The sequence below is a fragment of the Xiphophorus couchianus genome, chromosome 17, assembly GCF_001444195.1.
Source record: "Xiphophorus couchianus chromosome 17, X_couchianus-1.0, whole genome shotgun sequence".
Classification (NCBI taxonomy): Eukaryota; Metazoa; Chordata; class Actinopteri; order Cyprinodontiformes; family Poeciliidae; genus Xiphophorus; species Xiphophorus couchianus.
Window position 1 is genome coordinate 14837605 of NC_040244.1, and position 16787 is coordinate 14854391.

The 16787-nt window shown below is 40.6% G+C and overlaps 1 protein-coding gene across 2 annotated transcripts in view; it reads right to left on the reverse strand.

Annotated features, from left to right (window-relative positions):
* Window positions 1-16682, reverse strand: part of arid2 (AT-rich interactive domain 2) — a 32651-nt gene extending 15969 nt beyond the window's left edge. Inside the window, exons 1-4 of one of the 2 annotated variants that reach the window (XM_028043599.1) lie at window positions 16166-16682; window positions 15949-16042; window positions 14886-14983; window positions 1543-1676 (exon numbers count right to left, since the gene is read on the reverse strand). In XM_028043599.1, the coding sequence (XP_027899400.1) occupies window positions 1543-1676; window positions 14886-14983; window positions 15949-16042; window positions 16166-16257 (418 nt within the window). In that variant the 5' untranslated portion in view covers window positions 16258-16682. Of the gene's footprint in view, window positions 1-1542; window positions 1677-14885; window positions 14984-15076; window positions 15565-15948; window positions 16043-16165 lie in introns of those variants that run through there. The other variant, XM_028043600.1, reaches the window with a different exon arrangement.
* Window positions 16683-16787: the final 105 nt, after the last annotated feature.

The following is a 16787-nucleotide window of genomic DNA, read 5'->3' on the forward strand; positions in this document are numbered from 1 at the left end:
AACCTTGGTGAAAACACAGCAGTACGGTGAAGAGAACTGAATGAATCAGTGCTGGAAAAGTGAACAAACAGGAGAATAGAATGGCTTTAAAGTAGACGGCGAAGTACTTTTATTTTCTGCTGTAAATGCAATGCGATCCCACACTTAGAAACTGATCTTCATGTCAATACTGACTAAATAACTGAACAATAACGACTTTCAATATTGGAATGATGAAAGCATTCCTTAGGCAAATTAAAATGGTTTGTGTGTTCTGCTAAATGACACCACAGACCCATTTGTATGTGTTATTCAGACTACTAATGCAGAAATGCAGTATTTGATTTATTTTAAATGACAATTCTAACGTAGAATTGCGTTTTTGGTGCAGTCAACAGATTACAGTGCATTTCTATGAGGTTATGAAGTGTTGAGTGGCACCAACAACTGGTCAATCAAATGACCAGCAGCTGAAATCAGCCAATCCTCCCCTAAAAATAATTGGATTCTCCAACTTTTATGCTGCGTGAATTCATCAAAAATCCTCAACGTCACATTTCTCTCTCTTAAGCTACTTCAGTCTGTCATCTTTCGTTGGACTACAGAACTACCCTAACCTGAGTCAGAAACTCAAAAAACCCGATCCATTTCAGATTCATGAACGCACCACTCCAAAGTGTAACCAGGCAATACTGTTTGGTGCGATTTCATCACTTTCTCAAGTCTAAAAATGAGCCGTTTGCCACAAGATATCAACTTATGGATTGAGTCAGAACTGACTCCAGTTGCGTCGCCTTTAGTGGAGCATGCTGTAGTTGGAGATGCTGGCAAAGATCTAGGAGTTAAGTTAATGATCTACATTATTTTAAGACTGTTTTTGGACCAAAACTGCAACATCTGTTACATTTTCACTGCACTGTATCAAATGAACCAAACCCTTTGAAAACTCCAAATAATTCAGGCCTTATTAAATGAGTCTTTACTTCACAGCCACTACGGGACAGTTTACAAAAGATTGTAATTATTTTCACTATATTTTCAATTTATTCATTTACAATCTTGAATAGTTTTTTGTGTCATTGCTGATCAATTTGGGTCATTTGCTTTATAATGACAGATTTACATCGGTGTCTTTCTGTATCTTACTTAAAAAAGGGGGCTGGGCCGTAAATCAAATCCACTTCAAAGCTCAAAAATGACATTTATGCATCTTTTCCTGCAGTAAAAATTAGCACGCTGCAATTAAAGAAAGCTCCTTTGGGATCTGTATGAAAAATCAGTTCAGAGCAGATTATCCGGAAATTAAAAATGCTGAAGCTAAGACAGTTTATGCTGAGGGGACAACATTTCAAAACGCATGTGATTAAAAGAACTGAGAAGAGAGCTTTGATGTTTCCTAAATTAAATGAATAATAATTAAAAAAAATTTGACATGAAATGAGAGCGTCTGAGTCGTAGTTATAGAGTTACAGCAAATGGGAATCTCCTATTCAGACGGTAACTGGGGCTGCTGGGGCTCAGGAGGACGGTGAGGAAATGACAGACGGGGGACGCTCTGCTTACCTGATACAACGTGCTGCTGGTAGTTGTAGGAGCTGGGGATTGCACCGACTGGAAGGAAGGCTTTGGGATTCCCCGGCTGAGCCTCTTCATCGTCCTCGCCGAAGTGGTGGACCTTCTCGTACTTCTCCAGGTATCTGTGTCAGGGGAAGAGAGCCGTCAGAGGAGAGCTAAGAGGAGCACAGTCAACCTCCCAGTGTCCAGCTTTAATTGAAACACTTCCTGTTTAACCAAATGTAATAATGTGCAGAATCCTAGTTTCCTTATGGTTGTCTCTGCTTTGGTTTAAAGGTGCAGTATGTGGTTTCTCTCCAAATAGTGCCTTTTTTATAGCATAATCAAGTAACTGTCAACAGTTACTATAAAAATACTGTAGAGATCTTAAATATGGCTTAAAAATTATGACTTTGGAATTTAACGCCTTGAAACAGTGACTGTCTCTTTAAGAAGCTTCTGCTCTTTCTGAAGCTCCGCCTTGAGGAAGTCAACATGGCTCCTCTAATAACCCTCTAACAAAGTGTTCAACTCTGAAGTAGCTCCTATACTGACCTCAGCAGAGGCACAGTTCCAACAGGTGTTTGCTAATTGCTGCTGTCTAGTCTGAAGGAGTGAAGTGGTTAAGTCACAGAGGAGGGGAAACTTTGAAACTGCACCTCGAAGGCGGAGCTAGGTGCATCCAGGCGTTTTGCACAGCTGAATGGTTGCCATAGGAGATAAAAAGATTTCTCAAACATGCATAAAAGAGTCAAGATGGCACTCCAGATATGATTTTGATGGGGAAACAACATACGTAAAAAAAATAGTAAATTTTATATAATACTGCCCCTTTAACAGTGTTTGCTGAAACATTAGCTCAGCTCTTATTTTGAGAATCGTTAGCAGCAGCTCCCTCCCTTCAGACTGCGCCGCCTGAGCCAGATTCACATGCTTCTTGTTTCAACCCTGAGTAGCTGCTGGACCCCAAAGAAGTTTCTCTTTTAGTTCTGATAGCAACTGAAAGCAGCTTGTCTAGAAAAATGTGCAACTTCCCGATGCAAGTTAAATTTATTCAATTAAACTAACATTCAAACGAGAACTTAAAACGCTTAACTGAAAGTGTTCTAAAAAAAAGAGGAAAAAAACACCAACGGCAGCCTCAGAATTAACCCCTCAATCAACCTTTTTCTTCAAAATCATCTTTAGAGTTTAGCATGGCACCGTGTTGCTATGGTACGACAGGATTTCCAGACATCCTGGCTGCGTACGTGACAACTCTCACCCCATTCCTTAAGGGAAGACCTCTCCAATTTACCAACATCCATGAGCCACAACTGCCTTTAGAAAACACCACCAGCCTGACGACACTGTTCAAAGTCAGACAACTTTGATAGCCACTTTAGTATCTTCCAGGACTTCTTCTGAAACTACAGGACTTCTGCAGTCAGTTGAGGGTTTTTGATCTACCTTCTCCAGAATCTAATTCCAATTATCAATTAATGGTTCATTAGATTAAAATTAGTTCCAATTGATTAGTAACATTTGCTTAAACCTTCTTTTGGCGTTGTAGTGCCGCCGATGGTTATCTTTAAGCAGAGCCAGTTGATATAGAAACAAAGATGGCGGGGTCATAATGGAACCTGAAAGAGAAACTACCCAAACAGAATCCGGTGTGGAATGCAAAATGCAATTTATGCGGTCCTGTTATGAAGCAAACACTTGACAAGCTTCTTAGTTATCACTTTAACAATGCTGCATGGCAGAGCAGCGTCAGCTTCTCAACCAAATATTAGATTTGCTACAAAAGCAAGGATAATATGTCAGAAAAGCAGAGGACAAACTTTTTTTTTTTTATTTATTCAAAAAGTGATTTGTTATATTTTATGAGCATGTTTAAGTTTAATATTGTCAGAAAACCACCACTTTCAAGTAAGGATTCAATACAACTGACACAAAACAATGTTAAAAATGTTGTATCTTTTAATACAGTACATTGTAGCCATCGATGTTATGGCTTTTTTTGATAGAAGAGAAAAACTCTTTAAGCACATCGCCGCTTATCAATTAATTGTTAGTGATATGACAAGATCAATCAACTTTAGATCAACTTGATTGTTAACTTGCATCTCGATTTGTAACCGACGTTCAATATCGGATTAAAAACTCCCAAAAATCGGCCTCGATTTCTTTCATTTTGGGTGAAACATAAATATGAAGCTGATCTCAACTATTCTACAAAGATCTGAAAATCAGCCAATGTCTCCTTTCGCTCTGCTGTGAAAGAAGGCTGATTAACAGACCCGCCTGCCAGGTCACTGTTGCCAACTTGTTTTTTTAGACAAAATAAATAAATAAATCTAACATAGGACTTTTGAACAATCTGATCAGCCATGAAACTGCAATTGGTGCAACCAAAAACATGTCACCAAGAAGTTCAACTTCAGCCCTAGCTTCCAGAAATGGTTCTGAATTAAATGTTTGAAACCGGTTCATGGCAACATGTAAATAACCGGGACATCATTCCAAACTCCAACCAGCGGAAGCCGAACCAACGTTTTCTACTCCGGGTAATAAACAACCAGAGTTAGATTCTAAATATCCAAACGCATGACTTCATCACCAACCAGAGTCGGGCTGAACATCAAGCGAGATCCAAGAACTTAACAGTCGTCCGTACTGTCCAAGACCACCTAAACAAGTTTTCTCCTCATCTTTCCCCAGGTGTTCTGATGCTCCATCTGGTTCTATTCCCACATCCCTGCTGCTGCCAAGCAAACTGATCACCTCTGCTTTCAATGCAGAGTCTGGTCTCACTCTGCTGGTTTAACAGGCAGCGGCTGCTCCTAAAGCCGGGCTGGGATTCTCTTCAACAGAACCACCAAAGTCGCAGCTCTTTGTGACGTTTCGGTCACATTCGCAGTTACCGAAACGCTGAAAAAGTCGGAAATACATACGAGTTCCCTCTTGGCGAGAGGAAAACGTTTCTCAAAAGAGCATCGTGCGATTTGATGAATACCTGGTAGCGATGAACACACACACACACACACAAAAAAAACCTGGGCAGTGTGACAGAGAGTCACCGAACGAGTGCCTGCCTCTGAATTAGGCCCCCGCTTGTTCACCGAGGTAATCCCCCGCTCGGCACGCTGGACTATAAATACACTCTGCCATCATTTGGAAAGAGAGTGAGAGAGAGAGAGAGGAGGGAGAAAGCTAGGGCTGACTGCATCGTCATCAACCGCTGTCTGAGATAAAAGCAGGGTGGGGGACGGAATAGGGGGGTGGGAGGGTTGTTGAGTGCAGTTGCACGTGACGGCACTTCCCCTTCTCTTCTCCCCCTACATGCATGAAGAGAGCAGCAGCCTCTTCCTGCGGGAGAGACGTCTACCAACCGACAGAGAGCACAAACCGCCAGCGTTTGCATGAATTTCACTACAACCGTTCAGGAGAGAGCGAGCGAGAGATGGAGCTGTACCGACGTTCTCTGCCCTCTCCCTCTGGCCGAGGCAGAGCGCGACACTGTCCCTGTCAGGGCCGTTACTTACACACATCTGGATCGCAGCGGAAGAGGAATCCTCTGGCTTTCATTCCTGAATGCCAACAGCCCAGATGCCATCACTGTGAAATACGGAGATGTAGAAAAAGAGCGGTTTGCCCCCTGCTGGACATGGACGCAGGTCATTGGTGTATGTTTTTTAAGCAGGCTCGAAAAAGTGTTCAAAGATCCATCTTTTAACATCTCCGCAATGTAGAGTCAGACTGGATCAGAGATGCAGCGATCCAATATCAATATCTGTACAGATATTGAAAAGAATTGTAGATCATTTATGCGTGACAATGTGCTCAATCCAGAAGAGCAGATCTATTCAGTAAATTCTATGCCATGTGCTCTGAGCGACATCATATTTTAGAATTTATTTTACATTATACTCATAATTTCTCACTGCACTTTCTGAACCATTTGAAAGGTCTGTTGCTGTTTACTTAAAGATGTTTGACCAAAGTAGTCAACCTGTTTTTGGCAGTAGATGCATTTTCATGACAAATGTGCGAAAGACGTTGTCAATATTCTGCTAATGTCGTAAAAAAAAAAAGTTAAAAAATGTAACTGGGGTGTTTCCATTAAATAGGAAACAAAATTAAAATTACATGAATGAGTTTGTTCATGCAATAAGTCAATTTAAAAACATGCCACACCATCATCATCCTGCCACTTCCTGTTGTCTTTTCCACCAATAGTATCATCTGGTTGGGGATCATGTGACTCGTTTGATGGGAAAACAGTTTATTAAAGTTCTGTGAAATAAACCAATTTCGATACGGCTGAAAAACCTACTCATCACTTTTAAATAAAAAATGTGAGTTTCTTTCTAAATTGACGTTGCCAATAGGCAAATTAATTTTCACAGTTCCAATTTGCACAATGGAAATGCAGCTATTCTAAATTTATTCTACATCAGCCGCTCTACTCCTAACTGCACCTACTGAACAAATTATACAGTTTTTATATTTTTGATGAAGCATGTGAAGCGCATGGTGTATTTAAGTGTGCAGAGTTATCAAATGCATTGTAATTCAGTACATTTGTGTCTGTAAAGTTTAAAAAAAAAAAAATCAATCCACCTTTTTTCCACCATCAGTACTGACTGATACTAAACCTCAGATATTGGCATCAGAAGTGGAAAAATTGGATCAGTGCATCCTTAGGTAGAGATTACGAGACTGAGATTTTTTTAGTTGAATTACAAGAATAAAGTCGCAATATTAACAGAATGAAGACGCAATGCGACCAGAAAAATATCTTCAAATGAACAGAAAAGCATTCTAATGAGAAAAAAAAACACTTCTAGAGTTCTACAGCTTTGACAAAGACAAGTCCAGATAAATAGAAGCTAGAAAACGCGCTTGTCAAACGACATGGCTGCCCAAACGTCACTCTGAACTCTGGAAACCAGAGGAGTTCATTGGTGAAGAAAAGAAATTCCAAACAAATTCAAAAACCTGAAGTGATCAAATCAATTTATCGCCCCCAGTATGATGCCGCCACTCTTCCATGAAGGTCAGATTATGGACAGCACAAATAAGAGATGGATTAATAACCAAACAGTCACACCTGAAAGCAGATTAGAATGAGCAACCAGCACAACATCCATGTTTTTGGACTTCTACAATGAACATGAAAAAGTGGAACAAAGTTACTGATCCCATCCAGGAGTTTCATTTTCTGTTACTTTTTCCTTTTTTTTTGCATTAATGTCAAATAAAACTGTTATCTGTTGGGGACTTTCATATGCAACATTACAGAGAGCTGAATGTACTTCAGGCGTACTTGTGACGTGACATTTGCTTTTCCAAATCAGAGCGGAGTAAACCGAGTGCAATATGGAGGAAAAGTCCTCAAAGAAATCCATATTCTCCAAAACAAAACCAAAAAGAAAGTTAAACCTCTCAAAGTCTGAACTGTCCTGCTGACAGTAACCAGGTTGCTTATCAAGTGGAGAGACAGGAACTCTGTGTTCACCTTGGAACAGTTTCCAGAGCAAAACCCTGATCTCACAGGAAAAGTCGGACAAATCGTCCCAATGGTGGCTTTCTCATGTCTTGCCATGAGAATTCCAGACAATCTGCAGCGCACACGCTGTGTGAAACGTGGAGTAGATGAGAGCAGAACGTGTACCAGTTTTCTGAAAACGAGCTGCTAGCAGCTGGAAGTCGTGGAGGAACAAACGTTTTTTAGGTAGAAAAAGTTGAAAACCAGTGATGAAATATCAATTACTACAAAGTCTCAAAAATGTCCTCCGCTCTTTTTAACACAGGATGATTTTTGATGCTTGGAACCGAGCAGCAATGCACCGGCCTTGACCGATTTCTGCTTTTCATTCAATGCTGAATCCCATTTTTCCACATTACAATTTCTCTTCTGCAGACTACAAATGCTCAGGGTTTCCCCCAGTGCATTATAAGCCTGGCGGGCCACCAGGCTTTAGTTGTGCCTCCACCAGGCTAAGCATTGATATTTTTTTTTTAAGTCTCTTTAAAAACATTTTTGCATTTTTAAGACTTTATAGCTGGTATTCAGGTATTAATCTTCCAATCTTTTAATAACACAGAATTATCAAGTGCTATTTCAAAATTTCCTGTCAACTTTAAACATTTTTTAACTCAGAAACACAACAGACCGCTGGAAGAATGACTGCCTTAGAGCCCAACCACCGGGCTTAGCTCATTTTCTGGGGGGGAACCTTGCAGCTTAAATCAGACAGCTACACGCAACACAATTAAACATAATTATAACATTTTTCAACAATATTTCAGCATTAGCCCGGTAGAGAGATATGGATACATGGAGTCAGACAAAAATAAATGGAAATAGAAAAAGATACAGAGAGATATAAATATAAATATGAATAGAGATAGATATCAGCTATCAACCCTAACAGTAATATTAATATCGGTCCAATTTATTTTTCCTGAACTCAAAACAAAAAGTACATTAAAGAACATCCAGGTTGTTGATGTATTTATGGACGGAAAATAAAGTGGGAGTGTTCACGTTAGTGTACTTGAATACATAAAGGAAAAATGAGTTTGAAATATGAGCCCTGTGGATCATGGTTTAAGAATTCAGGATTGATAGAACTGAGTGAAGACCAAATAAAGGTAAAGGACATCCAGTGATGCAGTCATATTCACTTGTTTCCCAGATTATAAGTATTATTTCAGCAGGTGCTAAGCCTACTTTTCATTAAGCCCTTATCTCTGAATCAAGTGTGTGTGTGTGTTTTAAATTGTCTGAGGTAATGTTCTAATTTTAAATGTCCTGTTTTCAATACCTGTAAGTGGAAAAATCATCATAATTAACAGAAATCGCCTTTCAAACATCCTTCTGTGTATAATTAATCTAGAAAACGTGTTTAACTTTGTGATAAAGTTCCTGAAATAAATTGACTTTTCAATAATATACTGTACTAATTTGTTGAATTAGTATATTAGTTATAATCTTACATTTCTGTTTAATTCAAAATTCTTCTAGACGAACTTATTGTGGCATGTAGGCCTGTGACAAGAAGTTCAACCAGATCATAAAATGCCCTAGAAATGATTGCAATAAACGATAACATTGTTGTTTTGAGACTATTTTCAAGAAATATATTGATAATGGCATAATAATGCAAGTTCAAAGACTACCCGCTTTTCTTTTATATATATATATATATATATATATATATATATATATATATGTACAGGAGCGCTTATCTGACATAGTAAGAAGAAAATAAATTTTTTTAATGATTCTTCACTAAATAGCGACAGTTAAATGGCTACAAACGTCTGGATGGAAATGCAACATCGTCATCTACGGAGGAGGCTGTCTGCAGGAAGGTTGTTCCATAAAACCAAAAAAAACAAGAGGACACATGGAGGGAGTAATTCCATCGAAGCATAGGATAAAATTTTAAATGCAATAAATGTGACTCATTAACGTCTATTTGTAATTCTGCCTTAAAAAACAGACTGGAGTAGTTCAAGAAAATTATTGTGGAAATGATTCTTTTTTTTTTTTTAAACAACTGTCAACTGATTTAGTAATCGATTAATTGTTAACTGGAGTATGTACGCAAAAATGGCAATTTGCTGAAAGGACACTCAGCAGTAATTAAGCCTAAACTATTCAAAAAAAAATATATGCACTTCTTACACTTAAGATTAAAAAAAATTTCTGTAATTATGTTTTACCCAAAAACATCTCAAGTGGCTAAGTTCTGGCTTCACCGGGTTCAAATTCTTAAAAAAAAAAAAATAAAGAAGAAAAAAAAAAAGCACATTTTGCAATCCAACTTTTAACCTGTGAATCCAAAAAAACAAAAACAAAACAAAAAAACAGATCAGTCCTATTCTATTGATATCAAGTCAGGCAGCAACGGTGAAGCTTTTCACATGTTGATGCTGGAACTTTTTATTTTAGCTGCAGATGCCTCCCCTGCACCAAAATGATCAGACGTTCACTAAAGGAATGCTACACTGTTGCATATAATGCTACAGCGTTCCAATAAATTGTTTATTTTCATATTTAAAAAGGAATTTAATCGCTTATTTTCATCTTGATAAGCATTTTTGAAATCGTATTTTAAAAAAAAGGCTAAAGTGGTTAAATCAAATATCTGCAGAATGTGAAACTTTTGTATCCGATTAATCGATAGGATAACCGATTACAAAAATAATCGTGATGCCTGATGCGGATCCGCTGCACACCGGCAGATTGGAGCAGAAATTATGAATTGTTTTGACACAAAAATCAATTTTGAATTAAATAGTGAGAGTAACAATAATATTCTGCGGCTGTCCCATTGGAGAAAGATGATTCTACGCAGTGGAAGTAATATAAATTATGCCGATTGTTATTGGTCGTATCTGTGCTGACTACCAGCATCAGAGGGTCGTTTTCAGGCCTGACATTTCTACTCCATCTGGTTCTAAACAAACAGCTGTGTGGTACAACAAGCATCTGATCTCGATGGCATCGGTGAACTCAGGTGTACATTTGGACATATTTACCATGTATGGGCTTAACAACATTATGTTGCTGTGTAAATACTGAGTAGCCAGCGTTGGAAAGGGCAACGTGCGCGGAAGACGCCCAAAATCAACACCTAGAACAGACATGGAACGCATCCGTAATATCATAAAGTGCTGGAGCCAGATTGTAGCTGCGCTGTCAGGCATTAGGCAGATCTGTCCATCTGCTTGTTAGCGAGGAAGCTGAGAGAAGAAGATTAGGCTATCAGTGGTGGCCCACACTGCTAGAGGGCAGGTCGAATTACAGACGGACCAAAAACACCAAGTCTCCAGGGCCTTCAGATCTTATCGCCGATAACAAGTTTGCTTTACAGTCCGTGAGGAGGAGGGAAAGGGAAGCATATCCGTCACAAAATAAAAACAACAACAACAAAAATAGTCACCAACTGGACAGCTCTGGAGCCTTAGCTAGGAGTTAAAAAAAAAAAAAATAAAACACTACTGAAGGAAGGCAGATCTAAAGGCTGCTCCAGATGTTTCCAGAGGAGCAGGAGAGTCCAGCAGCAGAAACAAGAAGCGGGGAAACCGCAGCAGGCCGTGTGAAAACCCACACACACTGAACTCATCCAGGAGGTTGAAGTTCAGCGCTGGATTTTCTGGTTCCTCACACACTCCTCCCTCCAACGAGTCTCTCAACACTAAATTAGGGACGCACCGATCCACTTTTTTCACTTCTAACATAAATCTGAGGTTTAGTATCGGCCGATACCGAACAGATACAGAAAAAAGGAGCTAAATTCACTTAAAACTTTTTTTTTTTTTTTAAACGCTGACATAACTGGACTCAACTACAAATTTATTTGATAACTCTGCACCAGTAGCATCACAGGCTCAGTCAAGCATGAAAAAACAACATAACTTCAATTTGTCCAGTCAGTCCAGATAGGAGTACAAAAGCCAACAGACAATAATGAAACTGACAACAATAACTTCACTACTTTGGTTAAACATTAAAAAAAACAACAAAGTGCCCTTAGTAATTATGAATATAATGTACAATAAATAATAAAGCATAGAATTAGACCACTTAGATCCATCCTTATAGGATGGGAACACTATCACAAATACCAGATCTAGATTTTTTTTTCAATATATGGGCAGATACAGATATTAATATTTTGATATTTTATTTCTTTTGGGATAAATACTGGAAGTTTTTTTTAAAAATTAAACTGAATTAAAACTAAAAGCTTGGAATGTTTGATAAGCAGCCAACTGCAAGATAAATATCAGAGCCCTGCTAATTAACAAGCTAACATGGTCTCCTCATATTTGAGTTATTCTAGAAACAGCAACGCAGGAAAAAGGAACAATATTCTGTACAATAAGGCCTTAAAAAATAAAAATGGTACTGGTAGTCATTATTTTTTTTACATAGATTTAAACACCAAAAATGAATAAATGCTACGGTATTTTATTTGTATTGGTCACTAATTTTTAAGATGTAGACCAATTGGCCAATTTTCCAATAAAATTTTTTTTAGATGTGAAAAATGTAAACAAAAAAGCAGTAAAATACTATCTATGATGTGTGTATATTGTCCTGCAAACATAACACCCAGGGTAAATGATGTATGAAAGCCGAGGCGCTAGCTCCGGCCAGGCAAGGCAGTAATCTCTGCGCAAGTAGAAACGTTCCGCTCTTTGAATTTGAACCTGTATCGCGTTGAGACACAAGGCATTAAAGACTTGACAAGGAGAAATGAAAAGGATTAGGACCAAACAGACGATGAGGAGAAAGATGGACGAAAAAGCTGGTGTTGGTGCTGCTGCTTGAAAAGGCTAACCTAGAAGACTTAACTATGCTTCAGTGTCACTTCATTCATTCATTGTCTTCCAATTTGTTTCGATTTTACATTAGCTCCCCGCTAACGGCAGAAGCTCCCTGCTAGCCTCCCGCCAACTGTGGTGGCTCCGTGTTAATGGCGGAAGCTCTCTGCTAACCATCGTTAGCTCTAGTAAACAGCAGCTCACAAGTGACACGTTCGTTTACTTCAGATATCTTGTGTAAAAGGTCACAAGAAAACTTTGAGGTAGCTTCGCTCAACCAGACTCTCGCCAGAGTCCATGACCTTGACTTCTCGTGTGTTTTCAATAGGCTGGTGTAGACTATGATCTACGGCCCAGCATGCATTGCGCAGATAAAGAAACAAAACAAAAAAAGGCGACCTTCGTAAGCAAAAGACAATACAGTTTGTGAAGTACTTCCGAGTTTGTACGCATCACAAACTACTTCTTTGAGATCATTAGGAAAAATAGAACATATTTAGTCAAACATGTTCAACTGGTCATATAAACATTAGAAACTCTTGTTGATTTTATTCTATAATCATCAGGAAGGAACATCTACTTATCTGAGATTGATTTTTTTTCTTCTTTAAGTTAAAAATGATAAACATGTGCTTTGATACATAAATAGAAATAATATTTGATTCCCTCACTGTGCAGTGGATTTAAAAACTACTCTAACAAGGAACACATTTTTCATCTTACACATAGCCCCAAGCATTAAAGAAAACCAAAAATCTGTATTAACCAGAACATCTCAGCTCGGTGCATGTTTAATTATTTTACAGTTGGCAGCAGCAACAGGACTTAAATCATCTTTGATTCAATTTATGTGGGTAGATCGGAAAGTTCTCAGAGTTTTACAGCATCATGAGAATCTCAAAAGGTGCATCCCGCAGAGTTTAACTGTCAAAACACGCACTGCCACAGAACAGGGTGAAAATCCCCGTCACCGATAAATGCCTGAAAACTTTGCTAGAAATAAACAAAAGCTTTCAAATCCAAAGAAACACACTCTCCAGCCACGTGCACAACTCGCACCAGAATAAAACCCAACACACAAACTGAACCTTCAATGAGCTGCAGCTCTACTGAAACTTCCTAGATGTCACTGACTCAGAGGCCAGGAGGGCAAACGGAGGTTAAACCGGCGGTTCTAGTCACCTGACTTGGGTACAACACTCTGCAGCTCGGAGGAAACGCCAAGAACACCAGGAGCCTTTCTTCTCTCTCACAACTCACTGCAACGGACGCATTTTTTTTTTGTGTGTGTGTGTGTGTATGTGCAAATGATAGAAAACAACAACTTGTGTAGAGAATTAAATAATGCGGAGTACACAGGAAATATAGGTCAGATGCTGATGCTTTGAAGGGGTAATAAAAGGAAGGAAGAAAAACGCAACAACTGGTAAGTCGTTTTCCAAAGCAGTGAATTTCCTGACCTACAGATTAATGACGTTCTCAGTCTCTCATCTGAAACGTCTCTCATTTAACATGCACACCTTTTCCCCCTGAGTCCTACAAACGGGCCGGAGGATGCCGAGGGCTTTGATTCAGTTGAAACGACTCCAAGCGAGTGTGAGCGGGGGAAAAAAATTAAGTAAAAAAAAAAAAAAAAGTTCCTGGTGATGAGCGCTCGCATATTCCAGAGCTGCATTCGGATCTCGTGGGCAGCAGCGGGAGCTTTGGCACGCCGAACCGCTGAGTGGGAAGTGTTGACCCGAGACGGTCCGATTCATTCACGACGGGGAGATCTTTGGCCAACAGATGGTCGTTCCTCTTACTCGGTCGGCAAAAACACAGTTTTGGTTCGCCGTCATCTGCCTGACGCACAACCGGACAGGGGTTGCAGGTGGGCATCGGACCGGATGATCAGGGTTAACCTGATGTTAGCAAACATCAGGTTCTGGTAGGAACAAACACGCTCCGCCTGTGTCAGCGGCGGGAATGCTCCGACACAAGACAAACGCCAGAATAACTACACTTGCAGTGGACTAGCAGCATAAGCATGTTCTTTCTTTTTTTTTTTTTTTTTTTTACACAGGTAATTACATCTACTTCTGTCAACAACATGGATGAGACTTCACATTAGACTGAGCCGGTGAACGCCCAGTAACATAACATGCATTATTTTTCTTCCCTTTAAATTATGTGCAACTTTGTGTCGGTCCATCACATGAAACCTGAATGAGATAGACAGTTTGTGGTTTCCGTGAGCCAAAAGTGTGAATTCTTTTAAGAACTGAACACAGGGCTGCAAAAATATATCAGCACAGTTTTAGTATAGATGAGGACTGCTTAGAATGTCTTAAGTGTGATAAATTCACAATTTGCATGTTGTTTGATGGTTTCTCACTCCAAGAGATTCTGCCCAAAACGCCAAAGGTCACAGAGTGTCAATAACAGTTGAGGAATGCACTACTAATGTATCATAATACCACCAAATCTTTAAACTGCGGCCTGATCTAGAGGCAGACGAGCAAACTGATACTAGAGAGCTTCCAAATAGAGATTAAAACAAATAGTTTTATCTTCTGACAGCAAAAAAAAAAAGTTAGAATACTGCCATGCAAACACCTCAGACTTTAATCCAATTACTTCCAACTAGGTGCCACTTGTTGACAGCACACAAACAAGAGGGCCTCCTTTCTTTCACAACCAGTTGGCTGTACAATAATTATGAATGGCTACACAGGTGCAATCTCTGGTGGGCAGGTGGCAGGGGTGGGGAGCAATCGTTGCAACAGAACCACAAATGCCAGCTGCTCCACTTTCATTCCAAACAGCTGCCTGAACCGAAAGACTTACAAGTGACAATCTGACTAAATGTACTCCAAACATGCTCAAAAAAATATATGAGTTAAAATACAACTCAAGTCTCGGAGTAAGTCACGAGTGCTGCTTGCTAGCAGGCTGCATCCTGCTGCTCGCATCTTTACGTTTGTAAACATTCCGCACATGCTACCTGAACACGGGGAGGAGAGCAGCTCGGCGGTCCTGCTTACCGTAGGTAGTACTGTCTTAAAGCGAATGCTGCGTTGGAGCAACTCCTCGGAAAGTTAAACTCTTCTCCAAGTTCTGCCCATTGGTTTTTGTCAGACACCTAAAAATTGAAGAAGAGGGGGGGGAAAAAAAGAGGAGCTGGTTAGAGAAAAAAGAAAAGAAAAAAGGAAGAACTCAAAGATAGAGCGGTTACACTGAAAGCAGCTGCTCCTGCCAATATCAGCATCGTTTATCAATAACTTTCTCAAACTTCGTCGAGCAAACTAAAACTAAATAAACCCAATAAGAAGCTTAGGGTTGCTTAGTCTAACGTGTCTTTCGTTTAGTAATGCTAAAAATGTACATTTTGGGGATTAAAGATCATTTAAACCGCCTGAATCCATTCGGGACATAAACGTTACAGTTGACGCTAGTTAGCCATGTTGCTAACAAGCTAACTTTGACTTTTCCCATTTTTGAAGTTAAAACCGCTCGAGGCCAAACTGTCCAATAAGCTGCCTCCGTGCGGCTCCAAACGCATTTGCTAGCGGCGAGTCGTTTGGTCTTTGGAGTAAAGTGTCGGGAGCGTTTACTGTATCCACTGACACGGGGCCCTCTGACTGAGGCCTACAGTCGAGCCCAGCCGTGAAACCGAAGAAAGATGGCTATGGCGAGAAGCAGAATTCAGGCTTCCCCCCCCCCCCACCTCCTCCTCCTCCCGGTGTAAACTGTGTGTAAAAGCCCGGAGCGACGCGCCGTGTCCCCGCGCGGTGCTCCCCCCCCACCCCCAGGCCGGGCTCCGTGCCGATAATCGATGGTGAACGTGCCCGCTAATTTCGAGTCGCTCCAACTGCACTCTGACTCCGCGAGCAGTGGGACTCCTCGATTCAAACCACACAACAACACAAGCCACCACATTGCATAGAGATACATGGCAAACTAGCACAAGGCCAACATCGACCCACTAACGTCTTTCTGGGAGGTACATGGGGGGGTTACACTTGTCCCGGGTTATCCGCGCGGAGTTCTGAAGCGGTCCGGCCAGCGGTCCAGTGTGGAGAAATTACACTTTAGGTCCCCACTCACCTTCGCGAATCCACCTAAAGAGACGACTCTGATATAGAGAGCATTCAGATCCAGCTCTTTCCCACCCACGATAGGAATCTTCTTGAACGGCGATCTGTTGAGATAACACATGAAATAAATTGACACATGCTTAAATAACACTTCTGGGTAGCTCACATGTTCGTGCAATTTGAATTTAAAGTTGTATTTCTCGCGATTAAAGGCGCCCCAATCTCACCCTCTGCTTTGGTGAAATTGCCGCAGCTCGTCCAGGAAAGCCTGTCCTTTCCTTCGCTGATCTAGGAGATTTTTCCCCGTCGAATTTGCCATTGTTTTTGCACGCAAAAACGCTCGAACCCCACTTCAGTCGCTTCCTAAGACACCAAGGATCCCATACTCCGCCGGCGCTCAGTCATTCGCCGAGCCGAGTGTTTAAAAAGTTAAAGAAATAGCTGGTAGCAAGGAGAGCGGCAGCTCGCTAATAAAGACTGATGCACACAGAGAGCAAACCCGATACAAGCTCGGACTAAGTTCCCTCGAGCAGTCCAAAACACGGCCGATTTACCGGTAGGTTAGAAGCGCCATGGCGGAAGGTGCTCAATTAGTGCTTTTGGTCGCGGCTGTGTTCGTTTGGAGTGGTTTGACAGTGTGCTACGGACGCAGCTCCGAGGCTATCGCACACACTGTAGAGCGGCAGAGGACCCAGTTCTCAGACAAAAAGATGTGAAGGCCGCGGAGCCCGGCCTGCCACGCAGCGCCCTCTGTGGCCTGTGGCGGTACTGTTTCCATGCTCGGGCACAGTGACTGCTGAAACAATAGAGACTGTTTTCTTTTTTAGGGACAGTCTGACAATTCCTCTC